General features: G+C 47.6%; 1 protein-coding gene across 1 annotated transcript in view; it reads left to right on the forward strand.

Moving 5' to 3' along the window:
• Positions 1-8,726: 8,726 nt before the first annotated feature.
• Positions 8,727-22,407, forward strand: part of LOC128847896 (zinc finger protein 271-like) — a 49,548-nt gene continuing 35,867 nt past the window's right edge. The window contains exons 1-3 of the mRNA XM_054047626.1: positions 8,727-8,872; positions 17,496-17,609; positions 17,789-19,010. Coding sequence (XP_053903601.1) covers positions 17,531-17,609; positions 17,789-19,010 — 1,301 coding nt within the window. The 5' untranslated portion in view covers positions 8,727-8,872; positions 17,496-17,530. The remainder of the gene's footprint in view (positions 8,873-17,495; positions 17,610-17,788; positions 19,011-22,407) is intronic.

The following is a 22,407-nucleotide window of genomic DNA, read 5'->3' on the forward strand; positions in this document are numbered from 1 at the left end:
TTAAGAATCCAGCTTTTTTCAATGCTTCCAGAACCTCATCTAAAGCAGCACAATTATCTTCTCTGGTCTGTGTGGCAATTAGGATGTCATCTACATAACTTACGATGTTGCTGGAATAAGTCAGATTCTTCCACAGGGCGGCCACCAACCGATGGCACAGACTTGGGGCGTTATGATAGCCTTGTGGGACCCTGGTGAAGGCTAGCTGTCAGTCATCAAAAGTAAAAGCAAACTTGTAAAACGAAGAAGGGTGGAGAGGTATTGAAAAGAATGCATTTGAAATGTCTGATACAGAAAACCAACAGGCACCTTCTGTGATTAAAGCCATCATATCAGGGAATTTTGCCACTACAGGAGCTAGTCTTGGGGTAACATGATTTAGCCCTCTATAATCAACAGTAAGTCTCCATGATTTATTATCTGCCTTCCTAACAGGCCAAATAGGCGAATTGCATATGCTTTGGCATTGGATTAGCACTCCTTGCGCTAAAAGTGCATCGATGGTTGGTTTAATTCCCTCCTTTGCCTCGATGGAATACTTATACTGTCTTAGTGGCTTGGGGTCTGGTCCTTCTACCTTCACAGAAGCCTCTACTTTTCCACAACTGAGTTTAGTTGGAGCGAAAACCATGAGATGTTTCTGGGTAATCAGTTTGATGTCCTCTTCCCATTCAGGAAGAATCAGTTTATCTGGTGTCTTAAACGCATATATCCTATGGGCTGCTGGAATTATAAGACCTGCCTCTTCATCTTTCACTTGACACAATATGTTATTTGGTAAGTCCACCACTATCTGTAATTTCCTTAATAGATCTATTCCCAAGATGCCACTTCCGTCTAATTGTTGTAAACCAAAGGAAGCTTGGGTTGACAGATGTCCTACAGAACAAGTAATAAAATCAGTGAAAGGTATAGTACTTTCCTTTCCATTGTATGACTGAAGAGATTTAATGTCCTTAACTGGAATATTCCTGATGATTGAATTTGCTTTTGTGCAAAGTAGGCTGGTAGATGCCCCGGTGTCTACCAATGCCTTTTCTTTAATGCTACTGAAACTTCCCTTTAATTGAATTTCTACAGTGGGTCTACCCCAGTAGTCGTTAACTAGGGGGGCCACAAACCCAGGGGCTTGGGAAGCCCGGCCACCTCAATTAGGTTGGAGTGAGGTGGATGCTATAGGAGCATTAGAGTTCTTACTTGCTGATCCTTGTGATGTTTCATATTGTGCTAATTTCAGGAACATGTCCTCTGCTGATAACCTCTGCTTCACTAGACTGTCCCATGATTCATATTTGCTGAGTCTTTTTAATAGCACCTTTTTCATGATTTTCATTTCCTCAGCAGAACCACTGAACATTTTGTTAGTAAATTCTGGGGGTTTATATTGTTGCTGCATTGGAGTTTTGCCTTGGCTTTTATCGGTAGAGGTTTTGTTATTGAAAGCTGCCACCCTTCTCTTAGCTTCTCCACCAGGGTAGGCTAGCTGTTGTAACTCGTAAACCTCTCTAGCCCTGCCTTCTAATTCAGCCATAGATGTAACACGAGCAACCACAGGACCCATTCCCAACCGGATATTAGGTGTTAAACCTTGTACATATAATTCTCTTAATTCAGGTACGTCATAATCAATAACCCCTCCACGATTGACTCCCAAACCAGCTAACCAGAATAACAATTTTTTTCGCATCATATACCTTTCTGGTCGTTCCTCTGGCATTTGCTTTTCAGCATATGCTTTACCCAGTAGGTTGTCATAAGGAAAGTACAATTTAAAAACACTCTTGTATATGGTATGTTGTTCAGTATTGGTATCCACCATGATGCCATATGGTAATACTGCAAAATCCTCAGCTGACATGCATTCCCTTAAGAGTGCTACCATATCCTCCTGGCTGACATTAGGTGTTGCTGATAATTTTGCCAGCCAGTTCAATACCGTTTCCTTATTACAAATTCCCATTTGCTTTCCCAAAGCTCTAGTTTGTTCCGGGGTCAAAGCCCTAGTTTCATGTTTCACAGTTGGGGGTCTGTTGTTATCATATTGGGTTACAGTGGTTACAATAGGGGCCAACGGGCATCCCCTGTCTACCAACATGGCCTCCTCACTACTGTGAGGTGCTGAGGGTTCCAATCTTTTACCCACTGAGGGACCTGGTGGTGAGTCCTCAGTTTCCGAGTCGGAACTTGACTCTTGAAATTCGGACTTAAAAGCTGCCAAAGGATTCATTTCGATGGCACTCATAACACCCTTGGCCAATTGTAGCTGCTTCTGCAGCTTGTCAATGCGGCGATTGCAGGCCACATGATTGACAGACCCTAAATTAACATTATGGGCTTCCTTCAGGAGCTGGCGCACTACTGCCTGCGATTCCTGAAGTTCTCTGCCTTTTATTTCAGCAGCAGTTTCTGCATCTGTAACCCTCGTATTAAGATTCCTCAGCTGTTGTTCGAGCTGGGAAACCTGTAAGGTCAGGCTATTTATCTTGGCAGTTGCCAGTTGCTCTTCGGCAGCCTGCCTTTCACCTTGTTGCTTTAGCTGCTGCTTTTCAACAAGTGATTGCTCTGTCTGTTGTTTAAGCAGCGACACTTGTGAATTCAGTTCTCGGCTGACCATAGCCAAGCCGTATATGAGAGCACATTTTCATGCTTTCTTGTTAGGGGTAGGTTTACAGATGGAATACCGAGCCCATAAGGTGGAAAACTTGTCCAAAGAATCAACCCCTGCCAAAGACTCCTTCTTCCAAGAATTTTTGCCCTTTCCAAATAAATCCACACTAAAGTCCACTGAGTTTTTATTTGTCTGGGACGTCCATCCTTGGAGGCTGAAAACTTGATCCATCTTCTGCTGCTGGGTTATAGATTGCTTACCCAATCCAAGGAAAAAGATTACACCGTTTGAAAATAGAGAGACCTTAGAAAAGAGACCGCTTCCAGCTGCGGCTCTAAGGCCTAGGCAAAGGCAACCTAAATTTTTGGGAGAAGGCCACAGCCGCTCCCCTACTAACTGTTGCCTTGCCAAAAGAAAGAGTGGCAACCCTTTTGGGGCCTGGTACCACTCCGTGTTCGGTTATTAGCAACTGGACACTAGCAGTGCTAGTATGGGGCCTACTAACCAACGCTACCTGCTTCTGGGCAAGGGGTCCAGGCGTCCCTGCAACCCTTATCGCCAATAACAGGATTTCCCAGGGCGGAATAAATTCCGTCCCTCACCCAGGGAGTAATGGAAGGGGGGCTCTCACCCGGACACTACACCTTCCCTCGGATTGTGCTTCCGTAGGGGGGGAAGTAGGCACAGTTCCAATTCCACACGAATTCCCTCCCTGAGTCAATTGGACCGTCACAGTCACTGTCACAAATAAACAAGCTGAAGCAGAACAAGACTCTAATGGGGTAACTAATCCCCAAGAGAGTCCTGCTGCAGTCGCCAGAAATGTTACCTCAAGGGGAAGAAGGTAACGCTTCAAAGGAAATACTAGAGAGATGGTAGAGGGAAGATATAACAGGGAAAGCCCCTTTTCTCAGAAGCTGCAGACTCGGCTCCCTTCCGTGTCTGTCACCGGTGGATTTAGCTACCCATAAAATATAATAAAATAAAGAAAAGACAAGATAATATGGTGCAAATAAAGGTAAGCGTATTAGGGATAAAAGGTACAGAAAAACTAGGGAGAATGGGGAGGGGGAAGTACAAGAATAACACAGTGAAACAGCAAAACCATAAATCAGTAAAATAGTGGATCAGTGACTGACTCTGAGAGCTTGGAGCTCAGGCCCATAAACCCTCCCATGGGATTCTACAAAACAATAAACAATACCCCAACACGGAAACCTTTCTCCTATTGCTCTGATGCAGCAGATGTCACGTACAGGCGTGATGCCCAGGACCTACAACTCTTGGACTGATTTAGAGTCCGTGAAGAGGAACACTGGGGAGTCCAGACGACTGATGGTTCTCGTCGCTGGCGAGGAGACCCTCTGGGATGATGGACACCAGGAGATGCAGGATATAGGAATGACGATGACAGGACTCCTCTTCCTCAAACACACTACGGGATAGATGTTGTTCTTCGATCTCAGCTCTGGAGCTCTGCGAAGACCCGACCGTGTACAAACTGTCGCTGGAATGGACAGCCCCGCGCAGGCGCTGAACAAGACCTTATAAAGCCTTTTTGGTGGGAAGAGTTCTGAGGTGATGGAACGCTTCTGAGGTGATGGAACACTGAGTGTTGGACTTGGCGGGAAAAAACGGTTCTGACTGGTTTAAGCTAGAGTCTGTGTAGCAAAATAAGTCCCCTCTCAAAGATGGAGTTCAAAGTTAGAGTTCATGTACTCCATTTTGAATTTCAGTTTTAAAGTCAGTGATTCACTTCAGTATTTTAAAAACATCTTATTGATAGCTAAGTGAAACAGTATATTCCATCTAACAAGTGGTTATCATAGTGTAACCCTTCTGCCCATCTAAGTTGGCAGCAACAAGGGCCGGGTTCTGTATCTAGGGGTTCCGTTTCAATAACGCAATGCAAAACTGGCTTGAGCCCCCACCCAGTGACCTGGGACAATTACATACCACCCCCTGGGCGCCTCTAAGAGGCAATACTTCCCCTCTTGCAAGCACGGAGTCTGAGTGTAGCAGAAAATGTTTAATAACATGAAGTAAACGACATCAGCATTAAATTGGAAAAACACCACAAACAGGATTCATAACACAAACCATGAGCAAAAGACCCACCCCAGCAAATTGGACTGTGTCCTTTCCCTTTGGTTCTTGAATCCAGAAACCCAAAAATCACCCAGAGTCCCCAAAGTCCAGCACCCCCAAAGTCTCTTGGGTCCAGCAACCACCCAAAGTCCTAAAAGTCCAACAACCCCCAAAGTCTCTGTCCCTGGTCAGTGCAGCCCCAGAGTAAAAGGGCACGCAGGATGTTAAGGCGCACCTTACGTGATCTGAGGCCGGCCAGCCGTCTCTCCGTGGGGTTCCGCCGCAGCCTTCACCACAAGCCAGTCCACTTCCTGCTGTCCCACGAACTGCTCTGCTCTGCGAGCTGCTCTGCTCCGCTCACCGACCTGTAACCCGCTCCAGCCGTCTCCGCAAATGGCTCCGCTCACCGACCTGTGAGCCGCTCCAGCCGTCCCCGCAAACGGCTCAGCTCGCCGTTCCTTGGGCCGCTCCAACCGTCCCCGCAAGGCTCCGCGCCGCTCGCTGCTCCTCCAGCCGTCCCCGCAAACTGCTCCGCCAGCCACTTAGCAATATAGCTTCAGGCTTCCCCACTATTTAACACAGCACTCAGTGATCTCAGCTCTTAATAACTTTAGCTCTTTTGTGATTTCAGCTCATAGTAGGGGAGCCCCAGTGCTGGTGTACCATTGGCCCAAAGTGAATTCAGCTCAGCAGCCTGTAACTAGACTCCTAATGGAATCAAAGTTAGCTCTGACATTCAACAGTGGAGATGGTGCAATTGGTGTTTCAAGCCCTCAAAGGGGGCCCATACCATCACATACAAATACCTGTCCCCATCCTCTCTCAATTCACAAGTGCTACTTAGGTGATGGTGAGACACTCTGTCATAAAACAGTTTCATTGTCCTTGATTCACATAATCAGGGTAACAACACTTTATTCCTCCTGCCCCAATAACAGAGAAACTGGGGATCCCACCCCATCCAAAGTAACCACTATCAGTTGCTGTTGTCTCATGCCAGGTGGATGGGTGTGCCTATGCAAACAAGATCTGCCCCTGGAGTTCTTTTCCACACTCGCCATAATTCACCACCAGATGTCAGGGTAGAGCTCATCCTGACTCTTCTTACAATAGATTCCAAGGCCAGAAGGGACCACTGATCATCCAGGCTGACCTCGTGTATAACACAGGCCAAATCCCCACCCAGGGATTCCTACATGCATGGTGAGCAGTCATGGTGCTTTCCATAGGCCACACACAAGACATAAAAGCAAAGACTTAAGAAAATAAGAATGCCCATACTAGTGTGGTGGTGCATGAACACCCCATCCCTCTTTGGTGTGGATTGTGGGTGTGATGGCATCACGGTTACAGTCTACCAGAATGCCCTGGGACAGTGCTGCTTAATGGCCAGAGTCAATATAGCAACCCTCAAGTGCAAGGTGGCATGGGCTAGCAGCCAGAGTATATATAGCAGCCCTTGAGTGCAGGGCAGCATGGCCTAGTGGCCAGAGTCAATATAGTGGTCCTGGAGTGCAGGGCTGTGTGGTCTAGTGGCCAGGGACCACAACCCAGTGGCAGTTACAGTCAGGGAGGGGGCGGACCTGAGCCCTCCCTGCTCCACCAGTCCTGGTCCAGGGCCCTGCTAGTAGCAAATGTGTCTGCCACCCAGTCAGGGGGGATCATACAGCAACATGAAGACTCTGATTTGCAGGAGGTTACAACTCTCTCCCCCTCCCTGGACCTACCCTGCTTCCTGAAGTCATGGTCCATATGACATTGGGGTCTCCAGGCCCTCGGCAAAGGTAACTCCCTGGGACTTTGATTCCAGATGGTCAGCTGTAGACAACGGGACGCTGGTCTAGTTCTTGGGCTCTCCAGCTCCCACAGGCAATGGCTGTACCGGCTCCTGGGCTGGAGCCTCCACCAAGCATCCTTCCTCCTCAGCATTCAGCCTAAACTGAACTAGTCTGCTCCCTTTTATACCGAAACAGCAGTTGGAACGTGCCCACCACAGTCTGAGGGGTGGAACTTCCTCCACCCGCAGTGTGGGATTAACCCTTTCTCATCTGGTGCGGGGTATGCACACTCCATCACACTAGGCAGACGAATGGTCCATCCTGCTCAGTATCCTGTCTTCCGACAGTGGCCAATGCCAGGTGCTTCAGAGGAAATGAACAGAACGGGTAATCATCAAGTGGTCCCTGTCACCCATTCCCAGCTTCTGGCAAACAGAGGCTAGGGACACCATTCCTGCCCATTCTAGCTACCAGCCATTGATGGACTTATCTCCATGAATTTATCTAGTTCTTTTTTTAACCCTGTTAGTGTCTTGGCCTTCACAACATCCTCTGGCAAGGAGTTCCACAGGTTGACTCTGTGTTGTGTGAAGAAATACTTTCTTTTGTTTTTTAAACCTACTGCCTATAATTTCATTGGGTGACCCCTAGTTCTTGTGTTATGAGAAGGAGTAAATAACACTTCCTTATTTACTTTCTCCACATAAGTCATGATTTTATAGACCTCTATCATATCCCCCGTAGACATTTTTTTTCCAAGCCGAAAAGTCCCAGTCGTATTAATCTCTCCCTAATCACATTTGTTGCCCTTTTCTGAACCTTTTCCAATTCCTATATATATATATATATATATATATATATATATATATATATATATATATATAAAAGATGGGGTGACCACATCTGCACGCACTATTCCAGATGTGGGTGTACCATGATTTATATAGAGGCAATGTGATATTTTCTGCCTTATTATCTATCCCTTTCTTAATGATTCTCAACATTGTGTTCGCTTTTTTGACTGCCACTGCACATAGAGTGTATGTTTTCTGAGAACTAAGACTAAGCTTGATACGTTTATGGAGGGATGGTATGATGGGATAGCCTAATTTTGGCAATTAGTTGATCTTTGATTATTAGCAGGTAAATATGCCCAATGGTCTGTGATGGGATGTTAGATGGGGTGGGATCTGAGTTACTACAGAGAATTCTTTCCTGGGTGCTGGCTGGTGAGTCTTGCCCACATGCTCAGGGTCATATTTGATCACCATATTTGGGGTCGGAAGGAATTTTCCTCCAGGGCAGATTGGCAGAGGCCCTGGAGGTTTTTCGCCTTCCTCTGCAGCGTGGGGCACAGGTCACTTGCTGGAGGATTCTCTGCACCTTGAGGTCTTTAAACCACGATTTGAGGACTTCAATAACTCAGACATATGTTAGGGGTTTGTTACAGGAGTGGGTGGGTGAGATTCTGTGGCCTGCGTTGTGCAGGAGGTCAGACTAGATTATCATAATGGTCCCTTCTGACCTTAAAGTCTATGAGTCTATGAGTCTAACTATCCACAATGACTCCAAGATCTCTTTCTTGAGTGGTAACAGCTAATTTAGACCCCATCATTTTATATGTATAATTGGGATTATGTTTTCCAATGTGCATTACTTTGCATTTATCAACATTGAATTTCATCTGCCATCTGCCCAGTAAACCAGGTTTGTGAGATCCATTTGCAGTCTGACTGGGATTTAACTATCTTGAGTAGTTTTGTATCATCTGCAAATTTTGCCGCCTCACATTCACTTGCTTATTCACATGCTTAACGTAATGCAGGATGGGAAGTCAAGCCTAAAACTTGATTGTCTTTGTCACATGGTGGAATTTTAAAATATAGGTACATATGTAATGTTGGTTACAGAAATCCTTTTTAGAAAGCTCATATTTTGAACATGGTACACAACCATCTTCAGTCACACTATGGATGGAAAATTTCACAACCCAAAAAGAAAATTAAAAAATCCTTTTTTTTGTTTCCCTCCCAATTTCCAAATTGGTTTGTAACTGCTAAAACACAGGCAGGTCTCTGGCCGGATTCCTGCCATGCAGCTCGTCTGTGCCCAGGGCTCCTGAGCTGTGGCCACCAGAGGGCTCTGGCTATTGCAAGGAAGGGAAGATGCTGGTTACTGCAATCTCTATGCTGAGCAGATCCGGGGTTGAGCTTCCTGGGTCACAGCTGCTGCTTCATCTGTAGTGTCCAAAAGCCAGACTGAGCTGCTGCTCCCCAGCAGAGTGTGTGCAAAGAGAGTCCTTCCCTAGCGCCCCTCTGTGCCCAGCCGTGGGGACTTTCTCCGGGGGCTGGAACAAGCCCCTGGCTCTGCCGACACCAGCCTGAGCCGCAAACTCCAGGTGAGGGGAGAGACCCGGGGGAAAGGGCTGGAGGTGGGCATAGGGTGACAAAACGTCCTAATATTATCTGGCCTGTCCTAAGATATTAGGGGTTTTGTCTTATATGGACAGCTATACACACTGTCGCCCCCCCCCCCAAAGTCTCAATTTTTCACACTTGCTGTCTAGTCACCCTAGATAGGCGGCCCCTCCTGTCTGCGAGTCCCACGCTCCCTGACCCGCCCCCCAGGCTCTGCTCCCCTGAGCGCCTGCAGGAGCCGTCCCAGGCCGAGGGCAGGGGAGAGTAGGCAGGAGGGAGAGACTGGCAGGGGCAGCAGGAGCAATCAGTGGGGAGAGAGGTTCCCGGCTCCCAGCCCTGCCCAGCCCCATTCCCTGCAGCCCCCCGGGGCAGATTAACTTTCCTGGGACAAGATGCGAGGCAGGGAGAGGAAAAACCAGTTCCTGCCTGTGCCTGGTCCCCGTACTGCTGGGGGGATGCGCTGCCCTGGGGACAGTGTCAGGGGGATCACCCAAAGCAGCTCCTTGGATTCTGCTCTTTTCTAGCTCTTGGTTCAGAGACTCTGTTACTGCGGAGGGGGGTTAAAATGTCAGTGGGTGGGAGGGGCTAGGTCGATGCAGAACAAAGTGACCGCTCTGCAGTGAGCTCTGTGGGGTATTGCACTTGGATCTCTGTGCACTGTGTCTGCACTGGGGATGAGAGCCTTTGTCTGCGAGGTGTTCTTTGTTGTTGGGCTTTAGTGAAAGAGGCCCTGAGAGAAGCAGACTGCAGATGTAGCAACGTTTGACTTAGCCCCAGGGCATCCGAAGAAGTGGGTTGTAGCCCACGAAAGCTTATGCTCTAATAAATTTGTTAGTGTCTAAGGTGCCACAAGTACTCCTGTTCTTTTTGATGGCATGGCATGACTGTTTGTCTGAAATGGTTGTATTAGTCAGGAATGGCAAAGCTCCGAGCAATCAACTTTGCCAGCTCAGCCTCTAGAAATATATTGGCAGGATGACTGGTTTTTGTATATACTCCATACCTAGAATGTTAATGCTACAAAATATCATAAGGAATTGCTGATCCCAAATGCTAAAAAGTCATGCGCCAGAGTCCAAAAAGATAGTTTTTTTTTTTAAACATGATTTTAAAATCTAACACGCATTGGATTCTTTTTATTTATCTTTTGCTTTTCAAGCCTTTAAAGGGTCGCGTTTTCTCTCCAACCACAATGGCTGGAAACTAGCAAGAAAGCAAGCTAGCTAGCTGAGATTCACATGTGAGCACAAGACTCCAGGAACTGGGGCTGTATGATGAACTCTAAATATTGTGTCAAGTATCAGAGGGGTAGCCGTGTTAGTCTGGATCTGTAAAAAGCGACAGAGTCCTATGGCAACTTATAGACTAACAGACATATTGGAGCATAAGCTTTCATGGGTGAATACCCACTTCATCAGATTCACCCACGAAAGCTTATGCTCCAATAAGTTTGTTAGTCTATAAGGTGCCACAGGACTCTTTGTCGCTTTCTAAATATTGTGAGACTCACAGTAATACAGTATCACCAGAGTTGAAAACATGATGCAGAAGGATCGATCCCAGCTCTCACCTGGAAAAACTTGTGTTTTCTAACCTGTGATCCAGTTTGTGGTGGTTAGATGTAGTTACCGTAAATATTTATTATCACCGATTTTAAGGCCAGAAGGGACCATTGTGATAATCTGTCCTGTCCTCGTGCATCACACAGATCAGAGCTCCTCACCCAGTGATCCCTATATCCAGCCCAGCCAGCTGGTATTCTGTTCCGATGCCTCACTGTGATCACACTCCTCTCACTTCCTGTTTGAACTTACTGACTCCCAACTCCAGCCACTGGATCTTGTTTTGTCTTTGTCTGTTCGACTGTAGAGCCTTGTAGTCTCAGAAAGCTTCTCCTGCATAGATACTGTCTTCGATCCCCCTGTTTTAAGGAGCAGAGTTTTTAACTGTCCGTGTAATTATCTGTGGAAACCAATTACCTAGGGAACAGATTCTCCGTTGCTTGGAGTCTCCAAGGGCTAAAGCCACAAAGGGACTAGACTCCACATTGGAACCAGTGCTTAAAGTGTGTGTGCGTGCGGGGGAGTGAAGTGTCTCAAGGGGTTGCAGACTTGGCAAAAGATTTTTTTTTTCTTACATTTTCAGGTCAGAAGGGACCATTGTGATAACCTAGTCTGACCTCCTGCACAGCACAGGCTAAAAAACTGCCCCCAAGTAATTCCTAGAGCAGATATTTTAGAAAAATACCCAGTCTTGATTTAAAAATGGTCAGGGATGGAGAATCCACCACAATTCTTATAAGTTGTTCCAGTGGTTAATTACACTCACCGTTAGAAATTTACACCTCATTTCCAGTCTGTGGGTCTCTAGCTTCAACTTCCAGCCGTTGGTTCATGTTAGACTTTTCTCTGCTAGATTGAAGAGCCCATTATTAAATATTTGTGATATACCTTGACTTTAGCAAAGCTTTTGATACGGTCTCTCACAGTATTCTTGCCAGCAATTTAAAGAAGTATGAATTGGATGAATGGACTATAAGGTGGATAGAAAGCTGGCTAGATCGTCGGGCTCATCGGGTAATGATCAATGGCTCGGTGTCTAGTTGGCAGCCAGTATCAAGCGGAGTGCCCCAGGGGTTGGTCCTGGCGCCAGTTTTGTTCAACATCTTCATTAATGATCTGGATGATGGGATGGACTGCACCCTCAGCAAGTTCGTGGATTACACTGAGCTCGGGGGAGAGATAGATATATTGGAGGGTAAAGATAGGGTCCAGAGCGACCTAGACAAATTGGAGGATTGGGCCAAAAGAAATCTGACCAGGTTCAACAAAGACAAGTGCAGAGACCTGCACTTAGGACAGAAGAATCAGTTGCATGGCTACAGGCTGGGGACTGTCTGGCTAAGTGGCAGTTCTTCAGAAAAGGACCTGGAGATTACAGTGGAGAAGAAGCTGGATATTAGTCAGCAGTGTGCCCTTGTTGCCAAGAAGGCTAACAGCATATTGGGCTGCATTAGTAAGAGCATTGCCAGCAGATCGAGGGAAGTGATTATTCCCTTCTATGGCACTGGTGAGGCCACATCTGAAGTATTGTGTACAGTTTTGTATCCCCCACTACAGAAAGGATGTGGACAAATTGGAGAGAGTCCAACAGAGGGCATGATTAGGAGGCTGGAGCATTTGACTCATGAGGAGAGGCTGAGGGAGCTGGGCTTATTTAGTCCACAGAATGGAAGAGTGAGTGGGGATTTGATAGCAGCCTTCAGCTACCTGAAGGGGGTTTCCAAAGAGGGTGGAGCTTGGCTGTTCTCAGTGGTGGCAGATGACCGAACAAGGAGCAATGGTCTCAAGTTGCAGTTGGGGAGGTCTAGGTTGGATATTAGGAAACACTATTTCACTAGGAGGGTGGTGAAGCACTGGAATGAGTTACCTAGGGAGGTGGTGGAATCTCCATCCTTAGAGGTTTTTAAGGCCTGGCTTGACAAAGCCCTGGCTGGGATGATTTATTTGGGGTTGGTCCTGCTTTGAGCAGGGGGTTTCACTAGATGACCTCCTGAGGTCTCTCTCAACTCTAATCTTCTATGATTTTAAATCAAGATGCAGCTCCAATGCCTGTGATAACACTGGTCTACAATTTTTGAGAAGTCGTCTGCTTCAGAGATAAAATGTGCTATTTATTATGTATTTTGATGTGCTGAATTCAAATATGACAATTAAAACAACTGATTGGCTACTGTTTCTAAGATATTTACGTTTTTACATTTTATGTCTATGTATATTGTGTAGATAGTAGAGTTTTAATCATAAATTGTAAACCTAGGTCTTTTCATGTGTTTATGGTTGCTTTACATGATAATATTTCACCTGTCCTGTTTATGTAACACTTTAAAAATCAGCAAAAGGGTTATATAAATAAAATGTATTATGAAACAAAAGGCAAAAAACTATTATGTACATAGTTTAGTCCTATTCAGTGTCTACTCGGCACTTCTTGGCTTGTCTCTTGTATTCATTAAATGGAGCATCTCTTGTCACTGTCCAGCAATAGTCTGCAAGCATTGATGGGCTCCATTTGCCCTGATAGCATTTCTCCATTGTTGCAATGTCCTGGTGAAATCGCTCGCCATGCTCGTTGCTCACTGCTCCGCAGTTCGGTGGAAAAAAATCTATATGAGAGTGCAAAAAATGTATCTTTAGTGACATGTTGCAACCAAGGCTTTTGTATGCCTTGAGGAGGTTTTCCACCAACAACCTGTAGTTGTCTGCCTTGTTGTTTCCGAGAAAATTTATTGGCACTAACAGGAAGGTTTTCCATGCCGTCTTTTCCTTGCCACGCAGTGCATGGTCAAATGCATCATCTCGAAAAAGTTCACGAATCTGAGGACCAACAAAGACACCTTCCTTTATCTTAGCTTCACTTAACCTTGGAAATTTTCCATGGAGGTACTCAAAAGCTGCTTGTGTTTTGTCAATGGCCTTGACAAAGTTCTTCATCAGACCCAGCTTGATATGTAAGGGTGGTAACAAAATCTTCCTTGATTCAACAAGTGGTGGATGCTGAACATTTTTCCTCCCAGGCTCCAATGACTGTCGGAGTGGCCAATCTTTCTTGATGTAGTGGGAATCTCTTGCACGACTATCCCATTCGCAGAGAAAACAGCAGTACTTTGTGTATCCAGTCTGCAGACCAAGCAAGAGAGCAACAACCTTCAAATCGCCACAAAGCTGCCACTGATGTTGGTCATAGTTTATGCACCTCAAAAGTTGTTTCATGTTGTCATAGGTTTCCTTCATATGGACTGCATGACCAACTGGAATTGATGGCAAAACATTGCCATTATGCAGTAAAACAGCTTTAAGACTCGTCTTCGATGAATCAATGAACAGTCTCCACTCATCTGGATCGTGAATGATGTTGAGGGCTGCCCTCACACCATCGATCTTGTTGCAGGCTACAAGATCACCTTCCATGAAGAAGAATGGGACAAGATCCTTTTGACGGTCACGGAACATGGAAACCCTAACATCATCTGCCAGGAGATTCCACTGCTGTAGTCTGGAGCCCAACAGCTCTGCCTTACTCTTGGGTAGTTCCAAATCCCTGACAAGGTCATTCAGTTCACCTTGTGTTATGAGGTGTGGTTCAGAGGAGGAGGATGGGAGAAAATGTGGGTCCTGTGACATTGATGGTTCAGGACCAGAAGTTTCATCCTCTTCCTTTTCCTCGTCTGACTCAAGTGAGAATGATTCTGGTGCATCAGTCCTTCTCCGTGGGGTACTGGGCGTATAGCTGATGGAATGTTTGGATAATGCACAGTCCACTTTTTCTTCTTTGACACACCTTTCCCAACTGGAGGCACCATGCAGAAGTAACAATTGCTGGTATGATCTGTTGGCTCTCTCCAAATCATTGGCACTGCAAAAGGCATAGATTTCCTTTTCCTGTTCAACCACTGGCAAAGATTTGTTGCACAAGTGTTGCAGCATATGTGTGGGGCCCACCTCTTGTCCTGATCTCCAATTTTGCAGCCAAAATAACGGTGATAGGCTTTCTTAACCATAGTGGTTATACTGCGCTTTTGTGATGCAAAAGTCACTTCATCACAAACATAGCAGAAGTTATCTGCACTGTTCACACAAGTACGAGGCATCTCTGCTCACTTTGGCTAAACAGAAATGTGTCTCTTTGCAAAATCAAATACTGACAAATAAGAGAGCACGACACTGTATGATTTCTAGAGCTGATATAGGGCAATTTGTTCAGCAGAGTGATGTAAGCTTCATTATGATTGCATCATCCATGACTTCTAGGAATAACATGATGCAATTCATATCATGTATGACGCAATACCAGCTTCAGATTGCATCATTCATTGTTTTGCCTAAAAAGCAAGTACTGTCCAAACGCAGTCATAGATTTATTCATAGATCCAGTCAAAGATGTATTTTAGTCATTTCTGGTTTAAATTGAGATCCCTTCCCTTTATAACTCACTTATCCTCCGCCATTCCCAAGTCAAGGGTCGTATATACTGACTCAATAGCATATCTTGAAAACTAGAGCCAATCAACAATTGTAAGCATCATTTTCGTTCTCAGTGACCCACAATTAGTAAAGTTTGACTACATTTATTTCAGAAGCATTTTGGCTGTAGAGCAGTGCATAACAGAGAAGTTGGGACCAGGAAATTGCCAGGTGGTAGTTTGCCAGAACGGTAAGGCAGGTTTTCTAATCCTTTAATCGTTGTCATGGCTGTGCTCTGAACCTCCTCTAATTTATCAACATCCTTATTGAACTGTGGACCCCCGAACTGGACACAGGATTCCTGCAGCTTAATGAAGCCGGGTCTCCGACGGACACACTTACCAAAGCTGCCATTCCCAGGTTACGACAGGCCTCCCACTTTTCTTAGACCACTTTCCACCTGGGTTGCAATGCCTGATGTACAGGTGCCCTGCTGCCTAGTGGAAGGCACAGGCCTGAGTTAGGCACCTGTATAATGAATGGGGAGAGTAAGGCAACTCGGAACATGCTCCGCTAGCAGGGAAACCAGCCTGAGCTATCCAATAGGAAATGCTGAGAAGAGGGGTAAGTCCTTAGCCCTGTCCCTCTAGGGGACACCTAGGTCCCTAAGTCCTCCCCCTCCCTCTGCCTCTTCTTACCCTCTAGCCAAGGGGTTGGAGCACTCAGCCAAGGTGAGAGAAATGAGCCTGGGTCACCTGTCTCAGCCTGATGGGGAAGTGTAGATTTTAATTAGGGTTTCCTGTCTCTCAGGGGAGTGCCCTGGCCATGGGGCATTCTGGCAGCTGCTCCGCCATGCATCACTATTTAAATATTCATTGGGCCAGTGAGAGGGTGAAACAGTCTCTGCTGCCCAGTGGTTAGTGTGCTCATGGGCGAAACCCAGCTTCCAGTCCCCCTGCTCCGGGTGCAAAGGATGCTGCAGTAATGGAGAGCCTGGTGGGGTGTTTGAGCTGTGTGTGGGTGGTGCTACCCCTCCACCTCCCCTGCATAGGTGTGCTCAGGTGGCTGGAGGCTGAACGCTCTGTGAACTTCATTCCTGTGTCCACAGAAAGACCCTGTGGGGAATAGGGTGAGAAATGGATGAAAGCCACTTCTGAAACCTCCCCACTCGCCCTTCTCACCCTGACAGGCTGCAGGATAATGCCCAGGTTTCACTCCAGATCAAACCGTCCTCCAGGGATTCGGGGACAGGAAATGGCTGCAGAGCAGCCGGCTCAGGTAGGGGATGGTCAGGGTCTGCTGGTGGGGAGGGGGGAACAATGAATGTGAAAGAACAGAAGGTGCTGAGAAGGAAATGAGCTGCTGAGATGTATTTAATATGGGGCACTCAGGGCGCCAGTAACTGAGCGGGTGGGACTGTGGCTCACTGAGTGGGGGATTCTTGCTGTTCCAGGAGCCAGTGACCTTCGAGGAGGTATGTGTGTATTTCAGTGAGCAGCAGTGGGCTCTGATGGACCCAGGTCAGAGAGCCCCTCTACAGGGATGTCATAAGGAAGGGTTCCTGTCCCCTCAGGTGTTAGAAGCTGTGGGATCCCTGAAGCAGTTGGCTTGGGTTCTACTCGGGGTCCTTTTCCACTCCCTTAGGTTTCATGGGGATCAGCCCCACAGTGTGTGTGCGTGTGTACAAAGAGTGACTGTCCCTTTCACTCCCCTTCCCCTGGGAGTGGAGATTCAAGGACACACCCATGGTTGGAGCTGGTCAAAAAATTTGCAACTGAACAGTTTTCCGTCAAAAAATGCCATTTCATCAAAATCAAAATGTCTCACCAGAACGTGTCCGTTTCAATTAAATTTTCAATGAAAGTCAAGCTGTTTCATTTTGACAATGTCCGTGTCTCACTTCGACTCATCACTTACAGGCATATGTAAATTTTAATATTGTATTATATTAGAGAATATTATGTATGTGTCCTGTTCTGGTGCCCACAATTCAAGAAGGATGTTGGTAAATTGGAGAGGGTTCAGAGAAGAGCCACAAGAATGACTAAAGTATTAAAAAACCTGCCTTATTGTGATAGACTCAAGGAGCTCAGACAGAAGAGAAGGTGAAGGGGTGACTTGATCACAGTCTATAAGTACCTAGATGGGGAACAAATGTTTAATAATGAGCTCTTCATTCTAGCAGAGCAGAGTCTAACATAATCCATTGGCTGGAAGCTGAAGCTAGACAAATTCAGACTAGATATAAGGTGTACATTTTAACAGTGAGAATAATTAAGCATTGGAACAATTTACCAAAGTTCATGGTGCATTCTCCATCACTGAGAATTTTAAAATCAGGATTGAGTGTTTTTCTATCAGCTCTGCTCTAGGAATTATTTGGGGGCAGTTCTCTGGCCTGTGTTATACAGGAGGTCAGTCTAGATGAACACAATAGTCCCTTTTGGCTTTGGAATCTCTGAATCTGCGATAGTGACACAACACATCCACCAGCAGACATCTGACTCTCCCAGAGCGTGTCCATGGACCCTTTCTCCCAACTTCCCAGCACAGAGATGGGGTTAAAATCACGTCTCTATAATAAATATTCTCTGGCTATGTTGCAAGCCCTGATCTTGCCTGTTCTCTTTCCCTCAAGCAGGATTTCCCATCACCAAGCCTGATGTGATCTCCTGGATGGAGCAGAGGAAAAAGCTGTGGACCCCAGATCTGCAGGAGTCTGAGGAACCGGAACTCCTGAGTGATGTCTGCACAGGTGAGGAATTGGTTACATCAGCCAGAAAACCATTGGAGCAGGAAGGATGGTTTGTGACCAAGGAACTCTCTCCTGATTTTTCTCTCTCCAGTAGTTATTTGGGTTTCTTCCTCCCACTCTGAAGTTCCCTTTCCCCGGCACAGGGCCTGACTCCTGTCTGCATTCTCTCTCTGTACCAGCAGGTGATGGTACGGGGAGTGAGAGCGAGGAGGAGACCCCTCAGCAGGAAGGTCCCGAGCCAGTGGAACCACATGGCGTGGTATCGGGAAGAGCCGAAGGGGACGTTTCCCAGAGTCCTGAGCAGGGAAATCCTCGAGGGACAGGGAAGAGTAGATCATCCCACCCGGGCAGAGGTATCAATCAGCTCAAAGATATTGGGGAGCGGCCCTACCGGTGTGAGGACTGCGGGAAAAGCTTCAGCAGCAGCTCAGCCCTCATCATCCACCGGCGGATTCACACCGGGGAGAGACCCTACAAGTGCCCTGAGTGTGGGAACAGCTTCAACCAGAACTCGGCGCTGATCGCACACCGGCGCATCCACACTGGCGAGAAGCCATATGAGTGTCCCGACTGCAGGAAGCGCTTCAGCCACGGCTCCACCCTCATCAAGCACCAACGCACCCACACGGGTGAGAAGCCCTACCGGTGCGAGGAGTGTGGGAAGTGCTTCAGCATCCGCTCGACCCACGTGCGGCACCAGAAGACCCACACGGGCGAGCGGCCCTACGTCTGCGGGGAGTGCGGCAAGAGCTTCAGCGACAGCTCCTACTTCGTGCAGCACCAGCGGGTCCACATGGGCGACATGCCTTACGCCTGCCGGGACTGCGGGAAGAACTTCATCTGGAGCTCAGCCTTGCTGCGGCACCGGCGCATCCACACCGGCGAGAAGCCCTACATCTGTGGTGACTGTGGGAAGAGCTTCAGCGAGAACTCCACCCTGCTGCGGCACCGGCGCATCCACACCGGCGAGAAGCACTACAAGTGCACCCAGTGCGGGAAGAGCTTCAATGACAGCTCCTCCCTCATGCGGCACCAGCGTGTCCACACTGGGGAGCGCCCCTACCAGTGCCCCCAGTGTAGCAAGAGCTTCGTGGACAGCTCCACCCTCATCTGCCACCAGCGCACTCACACCGGCGAGCGCCCCTACACCTGCCCCGACTGCGGCAAGAGCTTCACCGAGAGCTCCACCCTCATCACCCACCACCGCGTGCACACGGGCGAGCGACCCTACACCTGTCCCGACTGCGGCAAGAGCTTCAGCCAGAGCTCCAACCTCGTCACCCACCAGCGCATCCACACTGGCGAGCGCCCCTATGCCTGTGCCCAGTGCGGAAAGAGCTTCTACCGCAGCTCGGACCTCATCCGACACCACAGGACCCATACGGGGGAGAAGCACTATAAGTGCCCTACTTAGATCCAGCCAAGCTGCTCTGGGTATCTGAGGGGACATGGCTCCCTGCAAGGATAGCTGATCTTGTGGCCAGCATACACAGCTGCCTGCGTGAGCACTCCGGATGGAGGGCACATGGTGGGTGAGACATCTGCATGTGCCAGGGCTCTGTTTTAATAGCCGTATGTGTGAGCCCTTTTGGACAGAGGGCGTATGGTGCATGAGTCATCTGCTGAGGCACTGTTCTCTCCCTCGCCGCCTTCTGAGAGTTCGCCCTCAAGAGTTTGTGCAAGTGAATTTGCCTTTGATGCCTCCTTATTGACTTTTTTGTTGTTATTGGTAATGGAGTCAACTCAGGAATCACTTTGGTAAATATTTTTCCATCCCGGCCTTTTGCATAAGCTAGTTTTCTGAAGCAACAATCGTTCGATAATAAGTTAGTGGGGTTTTGTTGTTGTTTTTCGAAAAGTAGCAAAGAGCCCTTGTCACTGTGACCTGTGGGGAGAGAGAGACTGTGCCGAACAATGGCAGTTTTGCTGTCGATGCTGACATACTGTTTTGTGTGTGAGTCCTTGGACAAGGGACACGTGAGGCCTGAACCCTTTTGATGTGTAGAATTTGAGGCCCTTTTCCTTCACATATCTCTGCATGCCAGAGAGTTTGAGCAAGGGAAGCTTTCACGGTCAATAAGCTCCTGTGGGTGTTGGATTTCAGCACTAAGAAAGGGGCTCCCCTTGATCCTATCACTCCACCCCGTCCCCCAAGACAAAAACAACATACAGCCCCTGGGCCACACACCCAGCCAGCTGACACAGTCCCTGAGACACGGGGGGATAGCTCAGTGGTTTGAGCGTTGGCCTGCTAAACCCAGGGTTGTGAGTTCAATCCTTGAGGGGGCCATTTAGGAAACTGGGGTAAAAATCTGTCTGGGGATTAGTCCTGCTTTGAGCAGGGGGTTGGATTAGATGACCTCCTGAGGTCCCTTCCAACTCTGATATTCTATGACTTCTCAGATCCTCATGGGTGTCAGCAGCTCAATCTGTATGGTGCCTCTGAGACCGGTGTTGGTCTGTGCTGAGCTCTCAATCATTGCTCGGACTATGGCATCTAGGAGACGGCATTGCATTGCTCTCACGTCCGGATGGTGGGGGCTAGGCGTTAGCTGTTTTGTGCTGGAGGCTTCTCACCGCCTACAGCATCGTGCAGATATGCCCTTACGGGCTGAGCATTATTTAGCAAGGCTGGGCTGGTGCATGTAACTCTTGGACTGAGGAGGAAACTTCAGCGCATAGGGCCAGATTTTTAAAGGAATTTAGGTACCTAGTGGGATTTTCAAAAGCTTCTAGGTACCCAGCACCCATTGACATCAATGAATTTCAGGTGCCTAGGCTTGCATATTCATGGCCAGCAGGGTCAAGTCAATACATACGAGTGCCCAATTCCCTTAAGCTCCTTTGGAGGCCCCAGCTATAATTCCTCTCTGAACAGAGGGCCAGCACGAAGTCTATGCACTAATCTAAGCACTGATGTCTGCAGCTGAAATCAAACGTGGGATGCTGATTCTCCAATGTCTAGCAAGGGCTGATCTCCGAGGACCTAACCCCATCTCTGTATGACTTAGAGCCACTATCTGCTGTAATGGGGATCCAGAGAGGAGACCCCAAAGTCACTTCTGATGGTGACAGAGGGGTGCAAGCTTAGAAAGGAGCAGACTTAGGAGACTTCATCCCATGAAGTTGTATGGGCCAAAGCACCCACAAGGGGGGCCAGATTTTCTGACTAGCTCAGCGCGCGGGATGGTCTATGTACAAGCTGAACACTGTTGGAGATCTGGCCGCTTGTTATGTAAGTAGCAAATGTTAGCAAAAAATAACTCCCAGGGTTATTAGGAATTTTTTTTAAATAAAAAAGCTACCCAATAAAAAGTGTGGAAACAATGAAACACTCAGGTCATGTGCATCAATGTAGGAATACACCTGCAGTTCATACATTCTGTAACAAACACCTGTGCAGCGGGTGCTGGCGGTAGGGACACTACTGGAACCCAGGATTATCAAAGGGGATCCCCAACATATAAGTGCCCTGGGGATGATGGGAGCCTGGCCACAGGGAGGCTGCATGGAGTCTGGAATGGCAGCAGGAAGCACATTGCTCTGGGACTTTGTAATTACATTATATACATCAATCCTGGAGCAGAGGTGGTCACAAACAGCATGCAGGCAACCCCCTCTTCCTCTCCCCCGCCCACCCCCTTCAGGACTCTCAGTGCAAACTCCAGAGTCTGTTTCCCCAGGAGCAAGTCTTCCCCCAGAAGTTACTAGTTAAGAGAGATGAAGGCAGATTGCAAGCTTCCCCCTCCCTGCACAAAAGAAACCACATCACAGACTTAACAACAGAAGAACATTTCTTCGAAGACACATGCCCCAGGCGGGCCCAGGAAAAGAACTAGTAAGCCCATGTGTAACTGGGCCAGATTGACTGTTATGGGTTCAGTCATTTCTGGCCCACTCCCCTTCTAAGCAATTGTGCTGAGGGGTCACAGACCTGGAGTCTGTAGCAAGAAGGCTGGTTGTGGCATTGGGCTGGGACCGCTCTCTCAGCCTCCCCGTATCACCTCAGGCCAGTCACCTAATCTGTATGTGCCTCAGTTTCCCTGCGTGACACAATGGTGGTAATAATCCTGCCTGTTCTGTTTAGACTGTGAGCTATCTAGGGCAGGGACCCTCTCGGGGTCTGCACATCGCAACACAATGGGGGTCGGTTCTCAACGCCTTGAGGTGTTGTCCCACAAACTTATACAGGATCGTTTTAGGGGTCAAGGCAAAGATGCCACATTTATTATTAATCTGTAACTATTAGCAAATACCTCAATGCTTATACACACACACACTCACACACACACACACCAAAATGTTCTGCAGCTGCTGGATAGTTACCTGTCCTGATTGTAGTTTGAGTTCGCAGCTTGGGATCGTAGCTCGTGGCAGCTAACTGGCCAGGAAAGCTGAGCACGAGGGGGAGCCGGGTCTCTGTCGGGCGCGCACCGATGCTCCTTGATGTTGATAGCAGAACGTTACCCAAAGTCTCTCATCTCACCCTTCCTTTTTTATAGGAGTTTTGGATTCAAAGTCTCTAGGTCTCGCTGTGTCACGCCGCCTCTGGGTTTGGTACTTGATCACCCGTCAGTTGCAGGCGTGACTGTCAGCCTGGGACCTGGCTTTGATCTTTCTTCTGTTGTTTCTTTTTAAGGTGGATGCTTCTTGCTTGAATTAGGGCTGTTGTCTAGTTCTTCAGCCATTCGTATTTGTTGGTATTTGAACTTTATCTCATCAGGACGGGCAGGTGCTGGAGGTTGATTCTATCACCCATACATCCCTCATTCACACATCTCAACTAGACTAATAAAAT

Source organism: Malaclemys terrapin, chromosome 13 (assembly GCF_027887155.1).
Source record: "Malaclemys terrapin pileata isolate rMalTer1 chromosome 13, rMalTer1.hap1, whole genome shotgun sequence".
Lineage (NCBI taxonomy): Eukaryota > Metazoa > Chordata > Testudines > Emydidae > Malaclemys > Malaclemys terrapin.